The sequence below is a fragment of the Physcomitrium patens genome, chromosome 23 (genome assembly GCF_059467195.1).
Source record: "Physcomitrium patens ecotype Gransden chromosome 23, ASM5946719v1, whole genome shotgun sequence".
Classification (NCBI taxonomy): Eukaryota; Viridiplantae; Streptophyta; class Bryopsida; order Funariales; family Funariaceae; genus Physcomitrium; species Physcomitrium patens.
In genome coordinates this window covers 3,474,781-3,499,473 of record NC_143432.1, presented here as the reverse complement: position 1 = coordinate 3,499,473, position 24,693 = coordinate 3,474,781, and the positions used below count along the sequence as shown (strand labels likewise).

Genomic DNA, 24,693 nt, shown 5'->3' with positions numbered 1-24,693 from the left:
CATAGCCAAAATCCTAAATTCTCTGATTTTAACCTCCCAAGTTCAAATGACTTCGAAAGAATAATCCTAATCTCTTATAAGGCCTTAAGTAGCTTTCTTGAAGTCCATTGGGTATGTCTTTTGGCCAATAGCAATAGAGATATTTATCATCTATCTCCATTCATCCATATAGATGTCCTAACCATTCATTTTTCTACCAAAATCTCTTTTCAATCTTTTTTTATATAAGATTTATATAAAATATGTCGTTAACACCAAATAAAAGAAACAAAATAATATTTCAAGAATTTTTAATGTCTAATAAAGGTGGCTCTAAATATATAAAAAATATTATCAATATAAAATCAACCTCAATATTAGCTCTTTTTAAACTAATTACTTTAAAGTAGTAATCTAATCATATTTTGTGACTAACTAAAATCTAATAATGCGGCTCTTACCACATTATATAATAAATTACATTTTAAATATATGTGCATTATTTTTACATGATAGCTGAATGACAACACATCACTGTGTTGCTCATGAGCTGCTTCATTGGTTGCATTGACAATCATATGACTTTGTTTGTATAATATGACAACCTTGTTTGCTAGGCTCGTCAATGACATTGTATCCATTATTGTGTAACACAATCACAACAATAATGCCAACAACAAGAATATTTTGAAAGTACTATCCTATGGTTTGTATGCACTATGGACATCTTTGTTGTACATTTCTATTAGTCAACTTAAGCTATGATTGGATAAGATGCTTAATCCATCAAAGATATTGAAAATGACCACCAAGCCATGGTACATGCCTATCAAAAGGAAATGACCTTCAAAGTTGCCATTGACAAGTGCTCTGATTCAATAATAGAATTTCATGTTGGATGGGCTCATTATGATGGTCAGTTTCTACAACTTCAAAAAAAAACTGTGGAAGGCTTGCTTCTATTTTTTTTAAGACAAGCACTATCAAATCCAACTTCTCCATGATTAGGTAAGAGAAAGATGAGTATTGGCAATACCTCATGGACTTCTTGCTTGAGAGAATCTTGAACTCTAAACAATTTGATAGAATTTATCAAATTTGGCAAGGATGGATGTTTCTGGACAACTCTATAGATGAATTTCATCTATTCACAATTTACTAAAAATAAAACGTGGCCGTGATCCTAAAATAAACTAAATTAGATATTTCAGAGAAAGTTGTAGTTTAAAGAGGCTTCATTATAATCATTTATCTACATATCACAAACAAAAACAAAGTAGACTCTTCTGTTTGTGGGAAGAAGAATTGTTGAATAAGCCCAAATAATAGGTTCAGGTTGAAATGTCAACTTTAGGTATAATGTTCACTCTTTATTATAATGCATTACATGTGTGTTGTACCCAATTGATATAATATATCTTCACTTGAGTTCATCATCTTGGATGACTAAGATAAGCAAACACATGAAATAATTGTGAACCTGCCCAAATTCTTAATTTACTACAAACGTTCATCCTCTAGGTAGAAGAGTTTGGTGATTGTTCATCCGCAGCCAGCTACAAAGGAGAACTACTAGTATAGTTTATCAATTAAAAACTGGTGAAAGAGAAGATCAAAAAAGAGATGCTAGTAGGACAATCCCAGTCATCGAAGTAGTATATGGACACACAGACAGACAGACTGGATGACTACAGACTGATGAGGGGTGCAGCATGTGTGAAGGAAGATAAGGAAATAAAGTAGTCGGACGTCGAGGTGGGCAAGGCCCCTCTAACTTCCTGGGATTTGGCGGTGGAGTCAGGACTGACAAATAGACAGACACACAGACACAGAGAGAGGGAGAGACACACACACAAACACACACACTCTCACTCTCACACACACAGAAAGACATAGGCTCTTTCTTTCTTTCAGAGTTGTCCAAATCATTGTTATTTCTTCGACTTCTGCTACTTTTGCTGCCACTGACGGCGCTTTCCTCGGCCTGCTCTTTTCCTGTCTGTCTCTTCCTCTCCTGACATAGCATAATTTTCATGGAGTTTGGACTGACAGGAAAAGGGGGTTAGTTTGCGTTGCAAGCCAGTACTTGCTGTGGATGCCTGGGCATCCCATTTGCCTTCATTGGCGCCCAACTACCTCAGGCGGCTTCGGATCAGTAAAAACTTATTATTTTTTATTTTATTAGTAGTGATTTTGATAACAATGATAATCACAAATAATAATAGCAGTATTATTTGCTATAGAAGGAAGAATCAATTGGGTTTACTTGGCCTTGATCGGAGGGAACCACAACAGCGGGGGAGATTTCTAAACTAGGATTACTTGGATTGTTTAGCTCCCCTTTTTGTTTAATAAAAGGGAAAATATTTTTAAATTGGGTAATGTAAGAGAGTTACATGGAATGTATAAGTATCCAGAAGGCTGAACTTCAAAGAATTCCTATCCATTCAAATTACCTTGTGCATGCAAATTTGTGGCATTCATCTCATGATGAAACATACATTCATTCATTACCACACACATAAATGTATGTTGGTGAAAGAAAAAACAAGAGCATTCAAAGGCTTGGTTTGAAAGGTCATAGCATATTGTGAAATCCATACCAGTTTGAAAGAGTAAACAAGTGAGGCAACACATTTGAGGTTGTCATTGTGGTTCACAGGCCCAAGGCAATAAATAAATTTGAAGCATAATATTAAAAATAATACTATTCAAGCTCTATTGCAAACATTGTCAATTATATTTTTATGTATATATATATATATATATATACATGAAATGCAATGCAATGCTTTGAAAAACTGAGTGAAATTTTACTTTTAATTTAATGTACATTGACATGTAAATTGGGTTTCCTCAAAGACCTCATTTGAGTACAAAGAAGAATTTGGAGTGTGCAAATATGTTGCTGATAGTAATAATAAAAACAATGTATATATATATATATATATATATATATATTAAAAAACAACAACAAACCCCATTCTATTATGCATTGTACTGATGTGCTCTTCATGGATGGGTGAATGGGTGCAATTCCAGCATCACCCCATCACAACTTGCTCAAGACCATACCCTTCATGCAGCCTGGACTGGCAGGCAGGCAACAAACATCAAATATGGAGATTGGAGCTCCACATGCATCTATCTTCCAAGATGAGTTCCCATTCAGTGGATTAGGAACTGTTATAGAAACAATAATAGAAACAAAGTAAGAAACACATGCATCCCAATGTTGATTTCTAATTTTGTGAGGGTTATTTTGAGTTACTCCTGATGATCAGAGATCAAGTAAGTGTGTACCCCAGCAGGGGGTTACAGGGACAGCAAGCTTTGCCCTTTAGGCATTCTAACTTGAGGAATGTACCCCAACTGTACAAATGATACTAATCTGTTGTTGTTGTTGTTTGATTGTTAGTTTGTGTGAAGGAGTGAATGGTAAAGAAAGCTTTATCAAGTGAATGAGTCACAACACTCTTGTGAACCTCCTCCTCTTCCTCACTCAAGGACTCAGCACTATTTACTCATGGCAGGTTGACATTGAGAAAAATTAACAAAGCTAAACTGAGCTTTTCACCATGCCATGCTAATTGACTTCTCTGTACAACTCGTTTTTTACTAAACAAAAAAAATATACATCCTGACAGCTTTAAAGCTACAACAAATCCAGAAGGTTATACTAGGCTACCAGTATAATTTTTTTTGTGATAATTTACATATCTGATTATGATCATTCTCTGTTATTTGTGTATTATCTCACATGCCAAGAAAAACTTTGTGGCAGTGCAAGACATCTAAATGCTGTAGCAAAAAAGCTGTAGTAGCAGTCAGCAGGTGCACACAAGAACCCCCCCCCCCCCCCCCCCCCCCCCCCATTTTGTATACAATCTATGAGCTGAGACACTTCTGCTGCAGAGATTGTGGCAAAGGGCTGCTCAGATAATAAACCCATCCAGGGTCTGATGAATAATTTTAAACTTAGGGTACAACCTCACATAAAGATTGTGCTTGCAGAGCAGGGAAAGGGTCAGATTAAATCAACCGCAGTTTGATGTTGGGATTTGTGAATCTTCAAATTCAACCGTCATTGTAATCATGCAGATCTGCAAACCACACACATGTCCTTTGCCTTTGTTTTGATCACCACAGCATCATTTTCATTTCTTCCAAAATCCCAATTTGTGCCCCCATATCCATTTCCCTATTTAACCAGTTTCCAGATTTTTCAACTACCTTCCCTTCTCCATGTATGGTAATTTTGTTTCTGAGCTTGCACGTGGAAAGGTTTCTAAAACAAATAGTGTCACAATCTATATTTAATGTTGATCATAGTTGATTGATCTGTGTTTTGTTTTTTTTTTAAAAAATTATTTATAATAAAAATAACATGTTTGAGTCAAATCCCTTGGATTTTCCTAGTAGGACAGATCTGTGCAATTGCTCCATAGAGATATGTCCTATTGGCAAATATTGTTCTTTTTATCCCAACTGTAAACCTTCTCCTATTAGCAAATCCAGAGGAGAGGGTTTACAGTTGGGATACTAAGAACAATATTCCTGGAAATGGGCAAGTATTTTACCCTTAAATTATGGAAAGAACAACTCGAGGCTGTTGGTGAGGCTGACAACCTTCCTCCTCACAGAACCTTTTGGTTGGATTTGACCCTATGGAACCATAAAATTCAGGGAGTAGCAGCAGAGAGAGAGAGAGAGAGAGAGAGAGAACCATCCATTCCCTTCCTCAAGAAACTTGGAATTCTGTATTCATGCACTTCGCTGAGAAAAGAGCATACATGAGGGTCAAAAGTCTGAAATTCCTTTGATGGAGCCACAAGATAGTAATGCCAAGTTGGGTGAAAGGTTTTCTGTGGATCCATTCCCACATGATTACCGAACTGTACCATGCTTCACCCCACTGTGGTGCAATTGGTACCAACTCCAAAAATGGCCAAGCTCTTTGTGATGGCTACTCACAGCAAGGATTCAACACCAGCAGGGCAAATATCTGCACCTTGTGGACTCCATACTATAATTGCTCACCAGAGATAAAATGATTTCCATGTGAGGTAGCAAAAATTGCACTCAAGTGTAAATAGCCATCTCCTCAAATACATAGCATACCTCATGCTCCACACTTACATGTGTGCATAGGGATCAAATTCAAATTTAATCATCATTTCAGAATAACACTTTACATGCTTCTATCTAATAGGGAACATTCTTGTTAGCCTGGTCTTCCTGAATTATCTGTGCACGATAAAAACAAAAATAGAAAACGGTTGAAGCACAATCAAATCCCACATGCAAATCAATTGTTGGTGGGAGTGTCTATTAGGTCTCCCTAAACGTTTTTTTTAGGCTGTTGTGAGGACTGATTTTAACCACTTGTCCTTCACTTCCTCCGGCCAGTTGTATTTCTGCATCACAAACCAGTATTCCGTTATTCAACAACCACCATCGTACGATTTATAACGTCTATCCTTGCATATTAAGCCATGAATCCGAAAAAACCTTAGCATAATATTGCTGGACTAAAATTTTCGTCCGACTGATATCACTCAAACTTCATGGGAAGATGCACTTAAATATGTACCTTCAAGTGCTTCGTCAATTCTAGGATGTAATGGTTCTGAATCGATGATTGTGACAATACAATACGTTCGAACTTATGCTTCTCCGGGTGTACCACACGTGCTCGAATTGGACGATCTTCCGATTTTCCCGGTTTTTTATAAACACAGTGATATATTTTCCCTGGTGGAAAAAGGCGTTGGGTATCATCTGTAGTTTTACTCATCTGTAACAGTTGTTTGGACAGGTATACGAGTAAGGCGGCATCAGGCCTGCATTCATGTTTATCCGCTTAGTGACGTTCTCAGGGGAGGGGGGCATACAAAAGAAAAAGGAAAAGAGAAAGAAGAAAAACAATTTGCCTAAGTCGAGCATACTGTAAGATTATCAAGCCCTGCAGTCATAAGCCTTTATCCGCCTGCTGATTTTTGTGTGATTTCTACTCTCATACATCTATATTGCGGACTTCATCGGGAACCTCAGAAGTTGATCTAGCAGTGTGTTAGAAAGCATACTTGAAGATTGAGAGTTTGCAGATAAATTTCTTCACAGCCTGCGTTGAAACTCTTGGTAGAAAGTCGTCCTAGTACACAGCAATCAAGTCAGCAAATATGCTACACAATCCATGAAAGCAACGTTTTCGGGTAGCAATGGAACAATATTGGTTAATTAGGTATGTCTCTCTATGTAAAAACTTAAGCACTAAAAATGAAAATTCTACGAGTTCAATGAGACTCTCATAGTATACAGGTCAGACAAAGAAGTATTTGCAATTCACGTGCTTAGGATTAGGAAAATCCAATTTTTCGTAACAAACTGAGTGTCACCCATCAATCAAAAGATAGAGCCACTGAGAACTCGTACCTGGTATATTACACTAGTGATTGGAAGAGAATACTTGAGCGCAAGATCTAGTGACATCACTCGTGGAGGGGCAATAGCTATGCAGCTAATCAAGTCCGAACTGATGCCTCCAAGCTTCTTTGTGTCGCAGATGAGGAAAAGTGTCAACAAAGAGGCCACCCCGGCTCCAAGTGAATGCCCTACTATTGTCAACCGGTATCTACGCATCATGGCGGAACAACACATGTTAACTACTGATGTTACAGAATCCTCATATTTCTGGAGCATCCGGTTAAAAAGTTAGAACTTTCGGATCACTTCTCATGATCCATCAGACATGACAATCGCTATCTGCTGCATTACATCTTGAAATGTGGTATTCACAAGAAAGGTACATTAGCTTATGGAGCAAAGTTGCCACACCAATACTAAAGCAAATTCTGAATCCACAACCAAGTGCTGAGACAATTCATTTGCAAGTCCTACCCTGGGTTAGCCATAAGTAGCTTCTTCAAGTCTGGTGCTACTTTCTCGACTGCCCATTCAGCAGCCTCTGACATGCCAAAATGCACGTAACCCCCATCAAAAGGCTGCACATGTATTACAAAACATTCGATTACAAATCGAAGAGTCCTTTAATATTCAACCTTGACACAAAGGAAACTTCAAATTCGTTAGGTGACACTTCCTCGGTAATAAACTTTAATCGAATGGGACAGTAATCGTTCTGGTTGTAGGACCTTTTCACCCCTGCGATTATTCAAGAGAACCTTGTAGTCTTCTCGGTGCATGAGGTTGAGACCTCGAATGTACATGCTGACTTCTTGACGTTCTTTATCGACATATATGAAGTACGGAGGGCATGCACCAGGCATTGATGGCCTCTGAAAATCAACGACTCCATTCGGCTCAAACGAAGGATCGTGCTCATTGATGTCTTTTGTCAATCCTTTTTTATCGTTCCCATATGCTCCTAAATTCTGGGGTTAGGAATCAATGTGGGCATACATCAATTACCTTGATTTGCAAGATCTCACCAAGTAACATCCAACTTCACTATGAAGTGAATGAAAAAAGAAAAGACTAAAATGATAACTTATGCCTACTTATTGATGCCTGATGTGAACTCACCTAATATGGCCTCAACGACGTTTGAAGCACACATGATGGAAACAAAAAATAAATAACTGCTGGACTACCTCAGCTGCTAGAAAGATTGTTCTTACAATGGCAAACATGGCACAATGTACCAAGAAAGCGCTTTCTTTTGCATGGAAATACTGAGATCCTCACAGCAAGCGTGGAGCAGTCATGGTGCATACGAGACCCTCTATGAAGTGATGAATAATATGAAAAGGGCGATGAAAGATTACCATGATGATATAGCGAAAGATCCTCTTGACCTCAGCACATGCTACCCTCGGACATCCTTGAGAATCCAGGGAGCCTTGCCAAAAGATACGTGGTGTACGGAACTTTCCATGCACGTCACCGTATATATCATCATCATTCTGAGTCCCAGATGTACCTACACAAATTCATGCAGCGCCTAAAATCTCAAGCGGATAACATTCATGGAGATTCTGGTTTTGAATTTAGTTGGAGAGCGAGGCGCTTCGAAGAACAAAAATGTCAAGAGACAATTTGCTCTGCAATTGGTACGATAAGTCCAACGATGATCAACATATAATGAGTTTGTGCTAAGACTTTGATGTTTCCCGCAAGCCTCATACCAAGTCAAGAGGAAATACATTTCCAAGTAACCTGAAACTAGTTCCAAAACGACGATAAAATATGGCTTACCGGGACCCTCATAAGAGATTTTCGTAATGTTACTAGCTCCCATACCACCTGCCTCATTTCTTCTGCGAAGGTCCTGCTCTCTAGCCTCCTCGTCCTGAAGTCTATGGTCGTCTTCATTCTTCACATTATACCAAACGTTGAATAATCCTCCGTTCAAGTTTTGTGCCATCTTTTTTTGTTGGTCTTTACATACTCCTGGATGCACTGCTAATTCTAGGAAGTTTGTAACTAAGAGAATAAAGGAAAATAGAAGTCTTCTAGATATTGGCTGAAGAATACTGGAAATGTAGTTGTCATTCAAGTATTCGATTCGTTTATCACAAAAAGCGTCAGAAAAAATCCCTCCCCTGCAAGCACGCTATAGAGCGTCAGACCTTGCCCAAGTTTGTCTGACAAGAAAAACTGTGTAAAACACAACATTTATGATAATGATGCCGCAGAGCATTCAAATATTGTGAGAAACATTCACTTGTTATAAGGCATGAAACTACCCCTCTGAAGGCAATCGGCAAAAATCTGAGCACAGTCTACTCCTATGATCGTTATTGCAACTGTTAGTTAACTCTATTTTATTTTGAATCGGTTCATAACTTTCTTCAGGCAGTACTCTGCATCCATACACGCTGGCTCGCATCTCATGAATCAAAGAAGCCACGAGATGGCGACAGTCCTCCCTGCATTTCTCTTCGAGAACTTGACCATTTGTGCAATATCTTCTCATAAGCAGCTCTTGCTCATATTCAGAAAGAAACCAGCACAAGCGGTTCTTGTTCTGCTAAGATCAAGGTGCTCAGATTTAACAACCCTCTAATCTCATGGTAATCAAGAACCCCAGAAGATAACTAATTATTTACATTAGACTCCACACGAACCTATTCATACCCTGAGGATGCTACCAAAACTTGAAAAGCGTTCTCAAGATGCAAGCCCAACAGTCGAGGTTGTGGGTACAAATATTGTGAAGATATCAATAGACTTTCTACAAGAAAATTACTCGCTTGCAAGTATTTACTACCTTCGCGAATTATTCAGTCACCGGCAACCAGTATTCCCGAAAACGTGAGTGTCCCATTCTAAAATGTTACTGACTTCGATCTCGGTAACGTAGACTGCGATAGAATTGGAATTCTTCTCTGTGTGAAAATTTACTTCCGTTGCGAGTACACATACATGGATCAGATAACGTCGGATAACGCGTTAGCAAAGGTGAAAAACAAATATACTGTTTACTGCTGACACTGCCGACGACTCATCAACAACTTCGAATTCAAAGAGACAATTGATACTCTATGTGGTTTTTTTAAGCCTTTCTTTTTTCAACTGGATAGAAATAAACTAACAAACAAATCTTTAGCTCAATATCCAATTAAATGGCCATGGATAATCATGAAGTGCCTCAAAATTGCGTAGAGTAACAATATTGCGAACAATTTTTCCTGCCAACTCTGCCATGCTTGTCGAGTGAAATTGAATTGTGAGTTTACCTGGCAGCAAATAGTTCCAGCAAACAATTCCTACGAAAAGCAGTTCTAGAAAAGGGCAGCTGAACTCGTCTACTCAGAAAACCCCCTGCAGTTTTTAAGTATCCATCATTCAATTCTGCGATTCACTCCACACATACCGCTTCTAGCAATGTTGCATCGAGTCAAGATCTTTTTGACAGTAAGCACTACGGAAATGAGCCGTTGACCTCCGCGTGCTTTTAAATCAGTCAAAAAATAATTCAAAGAATAACAACTCTTTTGTAATACCTCAAAACCAACAACGCTTCAGAACAGAAAATTTGACCAACCCCAGCGCAAGATAAATGTCTGTTACTACTTAAACTCTTCCTTAAGCTAAAAATCTTTGCCCAATTCTCTCGACTGACACGATACAAATCTTAAAAATAGGAGAGCAATCTTTCACATCCAGACTTGATCAATTCAGTCGCAAAATCCATCTCTCAAAACCATCTCCCGTTCACAACAGTACTTTACCTCTTCTTTATCAAGCTCTAGCAATTCAACCGCCTCGCACCTTGCACCTTGCCAATGCCACAACCCTCACCAAGTGAAAGAAAATTTCAAAGTCCGATCAACCATACTCTCAGCTCCTCCACCACCGCCACACTCCGCGGCAATCCACCGGAAAGAAATCCACATCAACCCTCTGGCTATCGCCGCAACGACCAAGACGCAATGGCGCCGGCTGCAGAGTACTTTCATTGGTACTCTAAACCTTCCAAGCATATTCGCACAGAAAAATCAAAGTTACAGAGAAAGAAATCCATATACTAAATTCAGCATAATACCTGGTCTCGGTTGTAACACAATCAGCAGCGAAGGGGGGGCTTTCAGAGGTGGCAGTGGCCTCGACTCGTCAGCAAACAATGGCGTTCCATTAGGAGAGGCGAGTCCATCGCAGAGCGGGAGAAGGAATTGGGCACGGAAGAGAGGAGCTCCGAGGGAGGGAAGGGAAGGGAAGGGAGAGAGCAAGAGAAAAGGGTGTGGAGGAGGAGGAGCTGCATACGCTAAGGAGGACCATGGAAATGACCACAGGGCTTTCATGGGACGACAATTGGGGGGGGGGGTGGGGGGGGGGATGGACTGAACTGAGGAAGACAGTGAGGGAGAAAGGGAGGAGGACGGAAGAGATGGATGGATGGATGATTACATCCACACATCCATTCATCCACCTTTCCAATTCCGTGTTGTTGTTGTTGTTGTTGGTATGTATGTATTCTTTTTCACACTGGTGGCCACCTTCTCGCTCGCCCCTACCCTGGTTTCGCGTGAGGGTCCATACCCCCCCAGTTTTAATGACACCTACCACCCGAAAGGCTAACTCCCATCGCCTTGGCCTGCGCCTTCTCACAAGGACAGGGTGGTGACGCGGCTGCCGATGTGGAAGCTGTCCCTCGGCACCCGTAGGACGACACCTCCTCACCTCCTGGTCTTTTTCATGGGTGGCTGCCATGTCAGCGGGTGCCAGCTGGGAGGAGATCCTCAGGCAACGCGGTAGTGGGAGGAGAGGCAGAACATCCGAGCTGGACATTCGGGTGGCGGACGCATGAACGGGCAAGTCATTAGATGGATGAGGGGCTAAGCGTGGATGGACGGATGTATTGTTGACGGACCATTGAATGAACCGCACGGAGTTCCTCAATTTAAGATTTATTGCAAAATAGTGAAATTTGTGTAGGGGTTCTCGAACTGGAAATTTAAGATGTGTCATTGAAGACTCTTTTCTAACATTAATAAAAATAAAAAGTAGTTCAAAATATCTTCTCATCTTCATAAATATGTTACCTGTTTGCTACTGCATGAATATGACAATAATATTTTCTATCATATGTATAAGCATTTATTGATGCATTGATGTAACAAATATTAAATTTTTGATAAATGGAAGGTCGAAAAGCAAGTTTATATTGTAGTCAAAATTTGTGGACTACCATTGTATCAATAAAAGATTAGTTTTTATGGATTTTGCTACATGGTAAAAGTATGATATATTAATATATGTGTGTGTGTATATATATATATATATATATATGTGTGTGTGTTAGAGCTAAGATATGATTTATGATACTTTAAAAAATTGAGCAAGTTGTAGTATCTATCATTGAGATAAAGTTTTTAATCTAGTATTATGATTTAGTTATGCAAAAAAAATATTGTTATGAACCAAGGTTTAACAATCTTGAAGAACTCTATATTGGTAATATTTGATAATTAAAATATTTTATAACTACTTTTAATACAATAGTAGGATTTGCACAATCTATAGTATGTATGACATTTTGGTATTTAATTGCATGATAAAAGATAGGCTTAAGCTACAAATACATCTCAAGTTTCTATACATAAATCCATTATGTCTATATATACATCTAAAGCTTTTGATTGGCTCATTGACATTTTTTTTTTTTTTTTTTTTTTTTTTTTTTTAATCTCTTGGCACATGTTCCAATCCAAGCAAAAACACATGCCAGAAGAAAAGAAGTGACATATGATGAAGTATTGGAAATTGTTGGGATGGAAAAGCTATTCTAGCTGGGGCCTAAGGAAGGACTTACTCTTATGAATAATATTCCAATTAGATCAGCTTTGAAATCCATTATCTACTTTGGAGCAAATATGTTGGTCATGATGGTTGAAGTTTTGAGCATGTTTTTTTATTAGGTAATATAAGGAAAGCCAAAGATTATATATCCATTGATGCATAAATTGAAACATCATCTTTGAGAAATGGAGGCTGTGGCAATGATAGAATGGATACTAGATAGAAACTCCTACATAAAAGCCATTGTAGAAATATATACCATAAATTTGTTAAATAAGTCCAAAAAAGATTACTATGCATTACAAACCATCTAGTAGTGGCTTAAACTCTATATTGAAACAATCTAAATAACAATACATTTTATTCACAAAAAAATCAACTTTATAATTAATAATCTTTTAATTTATAATAATATCAAAATTTGGTTTCAGTTGACAAGGTTGGACAATAACAAGAACAAGAATGAAAGTACAAAAAGTATATTGATTTTATATTTCTTATTATTATTTAGACCCTTGTTTAAGTAAAATAAATTATATGTTAAATAAATCATCCTAAAACTTTCTTAATAGTATGATCTCATTTTTATAATATCATTTGTTTAAATAGATGAATAAATCTTAGTAGTTTGGTAATAACAAATGATATCTTTTGACCCTTCAAGGCACCATAACAATATAACTTCTTGTATTTAACATTATTAAACTATCAATAAAAACAAGTGAGTGATTTTGATTTTTTGTAATATGTTATCAAAGCAACACTAAAAGTAGCAAGTAAATGTACTTGTGAGCATTGCTTTTTGATCAAATTTTCTATATTTCATTAGAACAAAATTTGTAGTAGAGAATCTTAATGATAAAGCTTTGCTTCCATAATCTAGATCATTTCTCTAATATTTATTATGTAGAAAATTATGACTAAAGAACAAACTTCTATAATTGTAATAAGAGCAACAAAGAAGCAAAAAAAATTTAAATTATAATGTATAGAAGCTTAAGATGAGAGTAAGTCTCAAGCAAAAAAACTTATGGGATCTTGTCACGGATATACATAGGTAATCTAATAAATACCTATATGATTATATAGAAGTAGATAAAATTAGATAAAATTAAGCTAATTTCATAATATCTTCTAGAGAAGCTTCTTGGAAGCTTTATAAATCGTACTTCGATTTTACGTGTATTTGTAATTAATTAGTAGATTAGAAATTTAGTCAACAAGTTAACCACATGTTGGTAGCTTGTAGAATAAGCTAACCATGTGGTATACATATAGAAAACTTATCTTGTAAGTTAAGATACTTGTCTTGCAAAGTCAACATGTTTTGGAGGTCCTATAAGACATTACTACAAAGCTCCTAGTTAAAAGTATATTTGGAGGTAAGAGAGAAGCCTTCTTCACTCTTGTCAATGTCTTTCTAGTCTTTAGTCTTATTTCAAGACTTTTTGATCTTTTTGTTTTTGGCAATAGCTATTTTAGTTCAATATTATATCATCTTTGATTGACTTTCTAGTTTCTTTCAATGACTTAAGAGTATATTGAGGATTTTCTCTCTTTGAAACTCATGTCTTTGATAATTTGATAAGAGTACTAACTTAATGTTTCTATCTTGTTTTAGAAGTGAATGGATTATTCGACTTCGATTGTTGTATTTTGAAGGTTGTAGAATGTCCACCTTGAAATAAAAAATATTATTTTTTAGCACTAATTTTTTCCTTAAAGAGTAGATTATTCTTTTTTGTGAAAATTTTCATTTGATATTAGAGATTATAGATGATCTTTCTTTAATTTAATTTTTTAAATTTGTTTGAATTATCTATAAAGAAGGAAAGATTATGGATGCTACTTTCAATAAAAATGAGAATAGATTTACAATTATTGTAGATCTTCATGAGCTTGATAATATTATAAGAGTGGAAATCTCATGTATTTCTAATATAAATCATGGAGGTACCATGCCTACACCTATGGAAGAAGTTCAGTGTTTGCAGCAAGAAGTTGTACATTTGTGGGAAGCAAGTAGATTCACCTTGAAACCAAATTTAGAGAATTTTTCTTCGATAAGTATAATGGAGACAAGGATTAATATGCTTCAGAATTTTGATAGAATAAGATCAAAATTTCAAAGATTTTTGTAATAAGTGAAGCTCTATCTAAGGTTGTATTCTTTCTAATATCTTGACGGATTTATTCAATTTGGATTCATAGGCATACTTCTATTAGGAAGCACTCTTTTTTGGTTTGCACTTTTAATGGAAAAAGATTTGTAATTCTTTTATGATTTAAATTCATTCCTAGAAGTGTTTACAACCATATTTGAAGAAAATGATGGAAACAAATAGAAAAGACTAAGGTCTTATTTTTATGAAAAAGATCACGATCAGTTACAATATATGCTACTAAATTCCAAAATATTGCTTGCAATATAAACTAGAATGATAAAGCCCTTATCAATCAATTTTGATATGGATTGAAGGATAATGTCAAAGATTTATTATTAATAATATCAAAGGTATAATCTTTAAAATAATTTATTGCTCAAGCCATTATATGCAATAATTGATTATTTAAAAAGATGTCAAGAATAAGAAATTAACTACAGAGGAATAAGTCAAATAATGACGAGAGCTCCCAAGTTTTTAGAAACTCATTAATCAAAGCTAGAACCAATGCAAATTGATATGATATATTTTAAATCTCTCACACAATAGAAAAACACTCAACAATATCAAGAAGGCTTATACTTATATTGTGGAGAAGCTAAATACAATACACAATATTATTCAAAGAAATAATGCAACCACAAAATGAGAAGAATGGTTGCCAAAGAAGATGAGGTGTTGAAAAATAAGTTTTTCCAACTACAATAGGGACCATGTAGCTCAAATCTCAAATAACTCTTAATAAAGGTCATATTCTTTTCTCATATCTTTTACCTTGTTTTACAATAGAAGTTTATTTAGGACCAAAAAATCACAAAGTCTTAGCTTTGTTAGATTCAAGAACCTCACCTTGTTTTATAGACAAAGATTTTATCAAAAAACAAGAAATATCATTAGTCAAAAAAACTAAACATGTATGTGTAGAAGTCATAGATGGTCATTTGTTATCTTTTGGAGATGTTATGCATAAGACTGTTCTTTTAGATATAGAAATTAAAGATCATAATAGTATAATAATATTTAATGTAATAAGATCTCTATATAATTTGATTATTTTAGAATTATCTTGATTAAAAAAGTACAATCCTCAAATAGATTGGATTTCTTATAACCTTAATTTTTTTGATAGTTTAATTCTAAAATTTTGTTAGTCAACTAGAAATATATAACTCTAATACATACAAATTATAACAAGTTATAGATAAGATAGTTGTATTACTAACTCATAAGGATAGATAGTTAAAATAATGTTTGAGAAGTTATGGAAGTTTTTAGAATTGAAGTTAGATTTATGGACTAGATAGGATCCACCATGGAATATTTTAGAAAGAATTTAGGACAATTATATAGGTGAGGTCTATCATGGAACCTTCTAGAAAAAGTTTAGGGAAGTTATCTGGGTAGGATCTACTATGGAACCTTCTAGAAAAAACTTAGGACGGTTATCTAGGTAGGATCTACCATACAATCTTTTAGAAGGAGTTTAAGGTAGTTATCTAAATAAGATCTATGATCTAGGAACATTTAAATATGACTAATTATCTCAAAAATCCAAGATCCTTGCAATCCACAATAATATAAGATTTCTTCATAAAATAAGACAAAACAAACTAGAACAAAACTGAACAAAACTAAACAGAATAGAACATAAAAGAAAAAATTGAGCAAATAAAAAGAAAATAGAATAGATTTAAATAAAAATATGTAGAAGCAAATTATACCAAGAGAAAGGATTTGAAGCATATACCTAACCAGATATCCCAAAAAGCCCTGGCCATTCCTATTTATACCTTGTTCTACCACCTTAGACTTTCTAGAATGTTTTTAGGTGGTAGGCCCTATTTAAATAACTACATTAATTTCTTATCTAGAAGATTCTATAGAGGGCTCCACCTAAATAACTGCTCTAAATCCTTTCTAAAATATTCTACAATAGATCATTGTGGTTATCATTTTACTTATTCTACAAATTTCTTTCAGAATAAATCTATAGAGAGAGATTTGAACATAGGAAAAGACTATCATAAGAGCTTACAAGTTAGGATCATACAATAATCATAATCTGAACCATTAAAATACCAAGAAATACTATAATGCTTTCTCCTAGTAATAATATTTCTTCATCAATTAATAATAATAATGTGTAATCTTGTACTTTCAAAAGACCATTCAAAACACATAAATTCCATCCAATAGCAAAAATAATAGACTTCACTCTAATCAATCTAGATTTACATAATTAATATAATTACAATTTTTTTTTGTCGAAACACATACAATTTTTAATAAACAAGAACCATAATCTTCCATCTATAATCAATCTTCTAGTAACTTCTTATATAATTCAATCACACAGTACTCTAATTATATAATCAATAACTTATAAATCAATCTCTAATTTATTCCACAGATTCACTTCTCAATATTCAAAAACTATCTATTATTCTTCAACAACAAAGAAACAAAGAGGTAGCTCCAAGCTTACCTTGGCTCATGACTATCACAATCTGGCCCTTATTATATCTTTTTCAACTTACTTATGCTTTACTTCTGAAATTCTAGATTCTAACTGTCATTCCTTATTTAATCATTTTTCACAACTAATTCAATCATCTGTCCTACTGAATTGACTATCCTAGGAATGATTAATCTATTTTATCAATATCTTATAAAATCAAATTTCTACCCCTTCTACATAGCTCCACTCCTAACTGTGTAATATCCTTGTAAATACAAAATTATTACATATCTAAAAAAAACTAAACAAAACTCTATCAAATTGTTATCCCTCTGGTCCACCCAATTAATCAACTATCGCATTATTTATTGTTGGTTCCTCCAATTTTGGTTCCACCAATTTTGATTCCAAATATAAACTTTCATTATCCTCTAATCTTTCTATTGGCTCTTTCATCAACTGCATTGAAAGGTCTTCATTGTACTCTCCCAATTCACAGACTTGAGCCTCCAATTTCACAATTTGGACATCCATCAATTCCAATTAGTACTTATGTGAATCATCCATTTTAGAACTTCCAAAATTGACATCATTGCTACTTATAACTGACCAATATTGACTAAATCATTTGCTAATTTTGTCACCTCAGCGTTCAATGCCTCAATTTCTACCCTTAACCACTTCGTTTCATATCTGTATTCGTCACTCAATACTATTTTTTTTTTTGTACCAAGAACTCTGCCTTTTTCTGTTCCACTTGCAATTGGTACCTGACTTTCTCCCGTTCTAAATCCCATGTCTGGCGATTTTTGAGCAATTTATTCTATTGACCTTTCACAATCTTTAAGATGTGTTCTTTTTCTTTTGTCTAAGCTTTCTGTAAAAACTTCCATTCCAATGTCAACTTGGACTCTGCATTCACCTAGATGATATATTCTTTCTTTGCAATTCTTTAGTTTTGCTCTGATATCACCTTTTTGCTTGTCTCTAATTCCTATTCGATACTACCCTTTGCATCCAATGCTCGTATTATGCAATGTATTTACAAAATATACTTCAATAAAGCATTCTTAAGATGTATGCCTTCCGATAGTTGGCCTTGTAGAAATGCCAATTGATTTATATCTAACAAAATCAGGACTTTATTCTCCTCTTCTTCTGTCAAACAAATCGGAGCCGGTTTTGGTGTAACTTTTGGAACTGCCTCCTGTACCAATGTACGACTGGATTTCCTAATTTTATGTATTACATCCATTGAATTGGCAGTGAGTGCTAATAAATTCCATTCATCTTCTTGAGGCACTAGCAAGGATACATTTCTCTCTACTACTGGCATTGCTTAATTCAATATAAATGCAATCACAGCATACACATAGTTAAAACAGAGAAACACTATAAACTTCCTTATTTTTTGCTTAGCTCCCATTTTTGCATGAATATAGGTTGCTACATAAGCTTTCCAATTGAACACCATACTATCAAGCATCCCTATTGTTGCAAATATTAATCGTCTTGACATATACATATTGTGTCGATATAATCCTAAATGCCTCAATACAAAGTACATCCATTCCATGAGCTCTAATGTAATTGTCTTAGTTGTCCGCCAACCTTGATTCTTCTCAAATGATGATATTCCTTTTTTGAAAAATGTTCCTAGGTTAAAATTGCTTGAGTCCATTGCTTCCATTGTAAGCTTTCCAATTGAAAGATACAACACTTTTTCTAGGATCTTTTCATCAATATCGATAATGTACCCTTGTACTATGCTCGATTCATCCTCTAGGTCATAGTTTGCAATTTATTCTTTCACTAATGCCACATTAATTGATGGCAAGCTATCTGACTTTCTCAAAAACTGAAATATTTGTGCATTTCAAAAATCTCATATTTTTCTTAGCGTCTAGCAGATCTCCAATTTCAGCTGTATCTACATCCTAGTCCACCTATACTAATAAGTATAGCCCCAAGAAAAAAAATTGAAATCCGTCCCAAATTTTAAGTATAATACAGTCGTAATTGATGCCCGTTAATACATGTATTGAATTGATGGCCCATAAAATCTTCTAATTAGACTGACCTATTAAAAAATCCTTCAACCACTCAATATGGACCATGCCATCGGACTTAAAATTTTTTTAGAAAAGTATTAAGATGACTATCATAAAGCAAGACCAAATCATTGGACATAAAACTCTTAAGTCGCAGTTTACTATCGTAGTAACTCTTCCATCGTTTTTGGATAGCTTCCATTGTTAAAAGAGCAATAGCCCGAATTTCATCCAATTCTTTCAATTTTACCAACTAGTAGTGTATGGACTCTTTATCATTGAGTTATTTATCCACTATGATCCATAAACATTGGACTTCCAGTTCGATAGGTAAGAGTACTTCTTGCTCGTAAATGAATTTGAACAGGTTGGAATTGGTTGTTACTTTATACATTGTATGATATGCCCATAAGGCTGCAAATAATTTGGTATCCCAATCTCTGCTAACCTCCAAAATACTCTTAGTTAATATCTTACATAAAATACTATTGATCTTTTCTATTTATCCATTGCTCTAAGATGATATGGAGTTATTTTTCTATGCTTGATCTTGTAAATATCTGTCAAAGCTGTAATTGTAGAATTAATGAAATGGATTCTTCAATTACTAATCAATTCTTTAGGACATCCAAATCGAGTAATAATATTCTTGTACAGAAAAGTGGCAATAGTGTTTGCATTATCATATTGTATTGCAATAGCCTTTGCCCATTTGATTACATAGTCCATGGTGACTAAAATATACCGCTTATGTCTATATCACCATGCTGGTGTAATTGGTCCAACGAAATCAATTCTCCATTTTTTAAACGGTGCTTGGGCCAAAATTGGTACTAACGGCATAGCAGAAGTGCTAGTTGGTTGACCAATCCTTTGACTTGGATCACAGTAGCAAACATATTGGTGTACATTTGAAAATATTTTTGGCCACCAATATCCGACCAATAAAGCTTTTCAAGCAGTACTATCACTGATAAAATACCCACTACAACTATCTAAGTGACTACTGTCTAATATCGACTATACTCCACTTTGAAAGATACAGCATTATAAAATGCCATTATTTCTTTGCTTATACAAAGCATCACCAATCATTGTACACGGTGTACTTTTCAAAATTAAGTGTTTCTTAAACTTCTCACTAAATGCAGATGAAAATGTTTGGAATATCAAAAATTGAATTATTTCACTATATTTTGATGAAATCACATCCAGAGAAAATAAATTAGCATATAAAAATGTATCACAAACATGTTCATTGCTCAAGATATTGGACAACCGAGATAAATGGTTAGCATTCACATGATTCTTCTCAAGTCTTACGATAATAGTAAAATTGAATTCATGTAGTAATAATATCCATCTGGCAATATGTCCACTCAATTGAGGCTTATTAATCATGTATTTTAGGGCATCATGATCCATATAAAATACAAATGGATAACCCAACAAATAATACCAAAATTTTTGAATTGAATATATCATGCCCAAAGCTTTCTACTCAGTAGTAGTGTAATTTTGTTCGACAGCCACCAATTGTCGACTGTCATAATATATTGGATGATCTATTTTCTTTTCATCCTTTTGACTTAACACAAATCCAATAGCAACATTGGATGCATCAACATACACATGAAATGGCTTTGTCCAAGAAAGAGCGACCAATACTAGTGCAGATATTAATTTTTGCTTTAATTCTTCAAATGCCACTATACACTCCTTGATCCAAACTGGACTGGTGCCATCCGACAGTGGTTTCTTTAAAAGATTAGTTAGAGGTTGATGGAAGATTACAAATGAATGAATAAATTGTCAATAATAATTGACATGGCCAACAAAATCGCAAACACCCAACATTATCTCTGGTCTTGACAAGTTCATTATGTGCTGAATTTTATCTAAATCAGTGGCAATATCGTGTTTGGAGACTATGTGTTTCAAGAATTTTTCGGACGGAACACTAAATGGATATTTATCAGACTTCAATAATATTTTGAATATAGTACATTGATCCAAATATTTACTTAGGTATTTCAAATGATCCTATTTTATACTGAAAGTATAAAAGTCATCTAAAAATATCTCCATAAATATTTATAAATAATCCTAAAATGCCTGAGTTATCACTTGCTGAAATGTAGCTGGAGCATTACATAATCGAAAAGGCATAACGTGATAAGCAAATGTTCTCTAGTCCATAGTGAAAGTAGTCTTTAGCTGATCTTTTTTTATAATTTTAACTTAATTATAATCAAAAAATCCATCTATGAAAGAATTACATTCATGCCCTGCTATGACAACCAATATACTATCCATAAAAAGTAATAGAAAGTAATCTTTCTTGGTAGACGCATTTAATTTTTGGAAGTCCTGATAAATTTTGATTTTTCCATTTTTCTTTGACACCATCATGATTGGAGAAACCCATTCACTATTCGGTACGAGATAAATAAAATCAACCTCAATAAGCTTGTCTATTTCTTCTTTCACTATTAGGGAATATTTTGGATTAAGTCAATGTTGTCTCTGATGGAAAAATTTAGGATTCTCCTCCAAAATGATCCAATGCTCGGAGATTTTCACGAGGATAGCTTTCAAATCAGCATAAGTTCAAGCAAAAGTGGATTTATAGTGAATAAAAAATTCTTTCTAACATGTCAACTCTTGATCTTGAATATCTTTATAAATTTTATTTATCCAAAGCATTTCATTTGTTGCCAAGTTAATAATTTGATATCAAGGTTCAGATGCCTTTTCCTGTTTCAACTCTCTTGTTGGTTCTGATTCATTCACCGAGTGTAACATAATAGAAGTATTCAATTATGAATCCAATGTACTGATCTAGTGCACATCATGTTCGATCATCTAATTTGTAATAACATGATCAAAATTTTCTATATTAGGTAGATATATCAAATATTCTCTCGGTCCTTTATATTGATACACTATCCCATGGTGCTGAGTTGTCTTGAAAGAAGTTCCCTCTTGTGATATGATGATGCCTTCATCAGAAATGAGTTCATTGTCAGATGTCAATTCAGATGCTAGTATTTGAAGTTCTTCATAATAGTGTATTAGATACATTTATAACACCATCTTGTCGTTGCTTTTTTCAATTGTCAAAGTACCATTTATCATGGACATATATATTTATCTCAATAGTTACTTATATGATTAAGTAGAAGCAGGTAAAATAGAATAATTTTATAAAGTCTTCTAGACGAGCTTCCTAGAAGCTTCATAGATGTAATTTTGACTTTAGATGTGTTCGTAGGTTAGAAACTTGGCTAAAAAGCTAATCATGTATTGGTAGCTTGTGGAACAAGTTACCTTCATGTAGTAGCTTGTGGAACAAGCCAATGATATCGTGCATATATAGATAACTTCCCTTGCAAGATAAGACATGTGGTTAACAAAGTCAACACATGTTGGAGGTCTTATAAAACATCACCACGTGACTCTTAGTTAGATAGTATATATGGAGGCAAGAATGAAGCCTTCTTCACTCTTGTCAACGCCTTTCTAGTCTTAGTCTTGTTTCAAGACTTTCTAGTCTTCTTGTTTTTGGCAATAGCCATTTTAATTAATATTACATCACCTTTTGAGTGACTTTCTAGTTCTTTTCAATGATAGAAGAGTGTATTGAGGATTCCCTTTCTTCGAGATTCATGTCCTTGACAGTTTAATAAGAATGCTAACATATTATTTTTGTCTTGTTCTAAAAGTGAGTGGATTATCCCACTTCTATTATTGTATTTTAAAGGTTGCAGACTATCCACCTTTAAACAAAAAATCTTATTTTTTAACACTGATCTTTTAATTAAAGAAAGTCAATTATCTCTCTTTGTGGAATTTATTTTTAGAGATTGCGGTGTTGGGATAGAGAGAATTTGCCTCAAGAAAATGCTGGGCTTCTGGCTGTCACTAATTATTCAATCAAGCTTAAAAATAAGGAAAGCCCTAAGTTTATATATAATTTTTCTCTTTTTAAGTAATTACACCAAATACACAATCCTCAAGTAACCCACAACTTTCAAAATATGATAAAATCTTCTAAATCCTTGTTTATTCTTATGAGGAGATTTTTCCGAACTTCAATACCTCATATCTCTTAATCCCACCGTCCAAAAAAACTCTTATTTTACATGAGGTACTGATATATTCTTATTAACTTCTACAACAATTTTCAACCGCAAATTTATTGCAAATCTTGAGATATCTTGAAACCTCTAACAGCCGCTTCAAACCCTTGTCTTCATATATCCACGTGCAATTTTCTTCATATCTCACAAAATATAAGCTCAAATGCCACGAAATTTGTATGTATAGCTTCTTAATACAAAATTTTACATTTTCCAAAAAGTTTGAGCCAAAAATTCTTCCAAAAACTGTCACGGCCATAATCATGTAAGCTAATAATTACATATAGAAATAGGTAGAAGTAAGTAAAAGTAGATAAAAGTAAGTTAATTCTATAATATTTAATATAGAAGCTTCCTAGAAACTTCCTAGACGCTGCTTTGACTTCATAGGTGTCTTTAATTGACTTTTTGGATTAAAAACGTGGTCAACAAGTTGGCCATGTGCCACACATGTTGTTAGCTTGAAGATCAAGCTAACTTTGTGGCCCACATGTAGAAAAACTTGCCTTGTAAGTCAAGGCATGTGTCCTACAAAGTCAACACATATTGGAGGTCCTATAGAACGTCGCCACGTAGCCCCTAGTTAGATAGTATATATAGAGACAAGAGTGAAGGCTTCTTCACTCTTGTCAACTCCTTTCTTGCTTCTAGTCCAGGTTCAAGAGTCTTTAGTTTCTTGTCTTATGGCAATAGCCATTCCAGTTTCCTTTTAATATACCTACTTGTTTATATTTTGACTTATTATATCGAGATAGCCTTTTTGTGTATATTTTCCCTCATCGAGTCTTTGTCCTTGACAGATTGACAAGAGTACACTTACAATATCAGAGCTTTGTTTTTCTTGAGTAAGAGTGGATTACCTCTTTCTCTTGACAAGACATAAGCGTATTAGAAGTTTGCGGATTACCCACTTCTAAACTGATATTGTTCTTAGTATCTTCTTTGTTATCAAGTCTTTCTTTTCTTTTGTCTTGAGCAGTATCAAACAAATTTTTCTTAGTATCATTATGGCAGAGCTTGTTGAAATGAAGAGTGCAATGGCACAAATGCAAGAGCAAATGAGGGAGTTAATGCTTGCGATGCATCAACTCAATTCACCAACACATGAAAGAACAAGAATAGCAGAAAGTGGGGATATAGAGATGATCGGAGCTGCTTCAACATCTACAACAAATCACGTTCCTTTTCCAATTGTACAACACCCTGTAAGCACTAGAGAACCAAGAATTACCTTACCGGAGAAATTTGATGGTACGAGATCTAAGTTTCGAGGGTTCATCAATCAAGTACAATTGGTAATTGAACTTCAACCGCAAAGCTATCCAACTCCAGGATCACAAGTCAGGTTTATTGGCACTCTACTTTCTGGTTCTGCATTATCGTGATTTTCGTCTTTTCTTGAACAACGAAATCCAATATTGGACAATTTGGAAGCTTTTTTGGCGGAGTTTTGATCTATGTATGGTGAACACGATGCAACTCGTATTGCAACAAATAAGATCCGAATTCTGCGACAAGAAAATCGCTCAGTAACAGTGTATGCTTCTCAATTTCGACAACTTGCAATTGACATCAAGTGGGATGATGCTGCACTCATTAGTCAATTTCTTTATGGATTGCAATACGAAGTAAAG

General features: G+C 34.8%; 1 protein-coding gene across 8 annotated transcripts; it reads right to left on the bottom strand.

The window, feature by feature from the left end:
• Positions 1-5,080: 5,080 nt before the first annotated feature.
• On the bottom strand, positions 5,081-10,760 carry LOC149986483 (uncharacterized). 8 transcript variants are annotated; one of them, XM_024506555.3, is made up of 11 exons: positions 10,490-10,714; positions 10,176-10,240; positions 9,681-9,765; positions 8,197-8,543; positions 7,767-7,921; positions 7,134-7,373; positions 6,880-6,983; positions 6,415-6,613; positions 6,066-6,133; positions 5,573-5,822; positions 5,081-5,396 (listed from the first exon to the last, which is right to left on the bottom strand). In XM_024506555.3, exons 4-11 carry the CDS (start codon positions 8,363-8,365, stop codon positions 5,334-5,336), a joined length of 1,248 nt encoding a protein of 415 aa, XP_024362323.1. In that variant the 5' UTR covers positions 8,366-8,543; positions 9,681-9,765; positions 10,176-10,240; positions 10,490-10,714; the 3' UTR covers positions 5,081-5,333. The 8 variants fall into 8 exon arrangements, with proteins under 8 accessions (XP_024362323.1, XP_090102745.1, XP_090102741.1 ...); XM_090246619.1 differs by having other exon boundaries at positions 9,212-9,765; positions 10,176-10,222; XM_090246615.1 differs by lacking the exon at positions 9,681-9,765 and having other exon boundaries at positions 10,176-10,386.
• Positions 10,761-24,693: the final 13,933 nt, after the last annotated feature.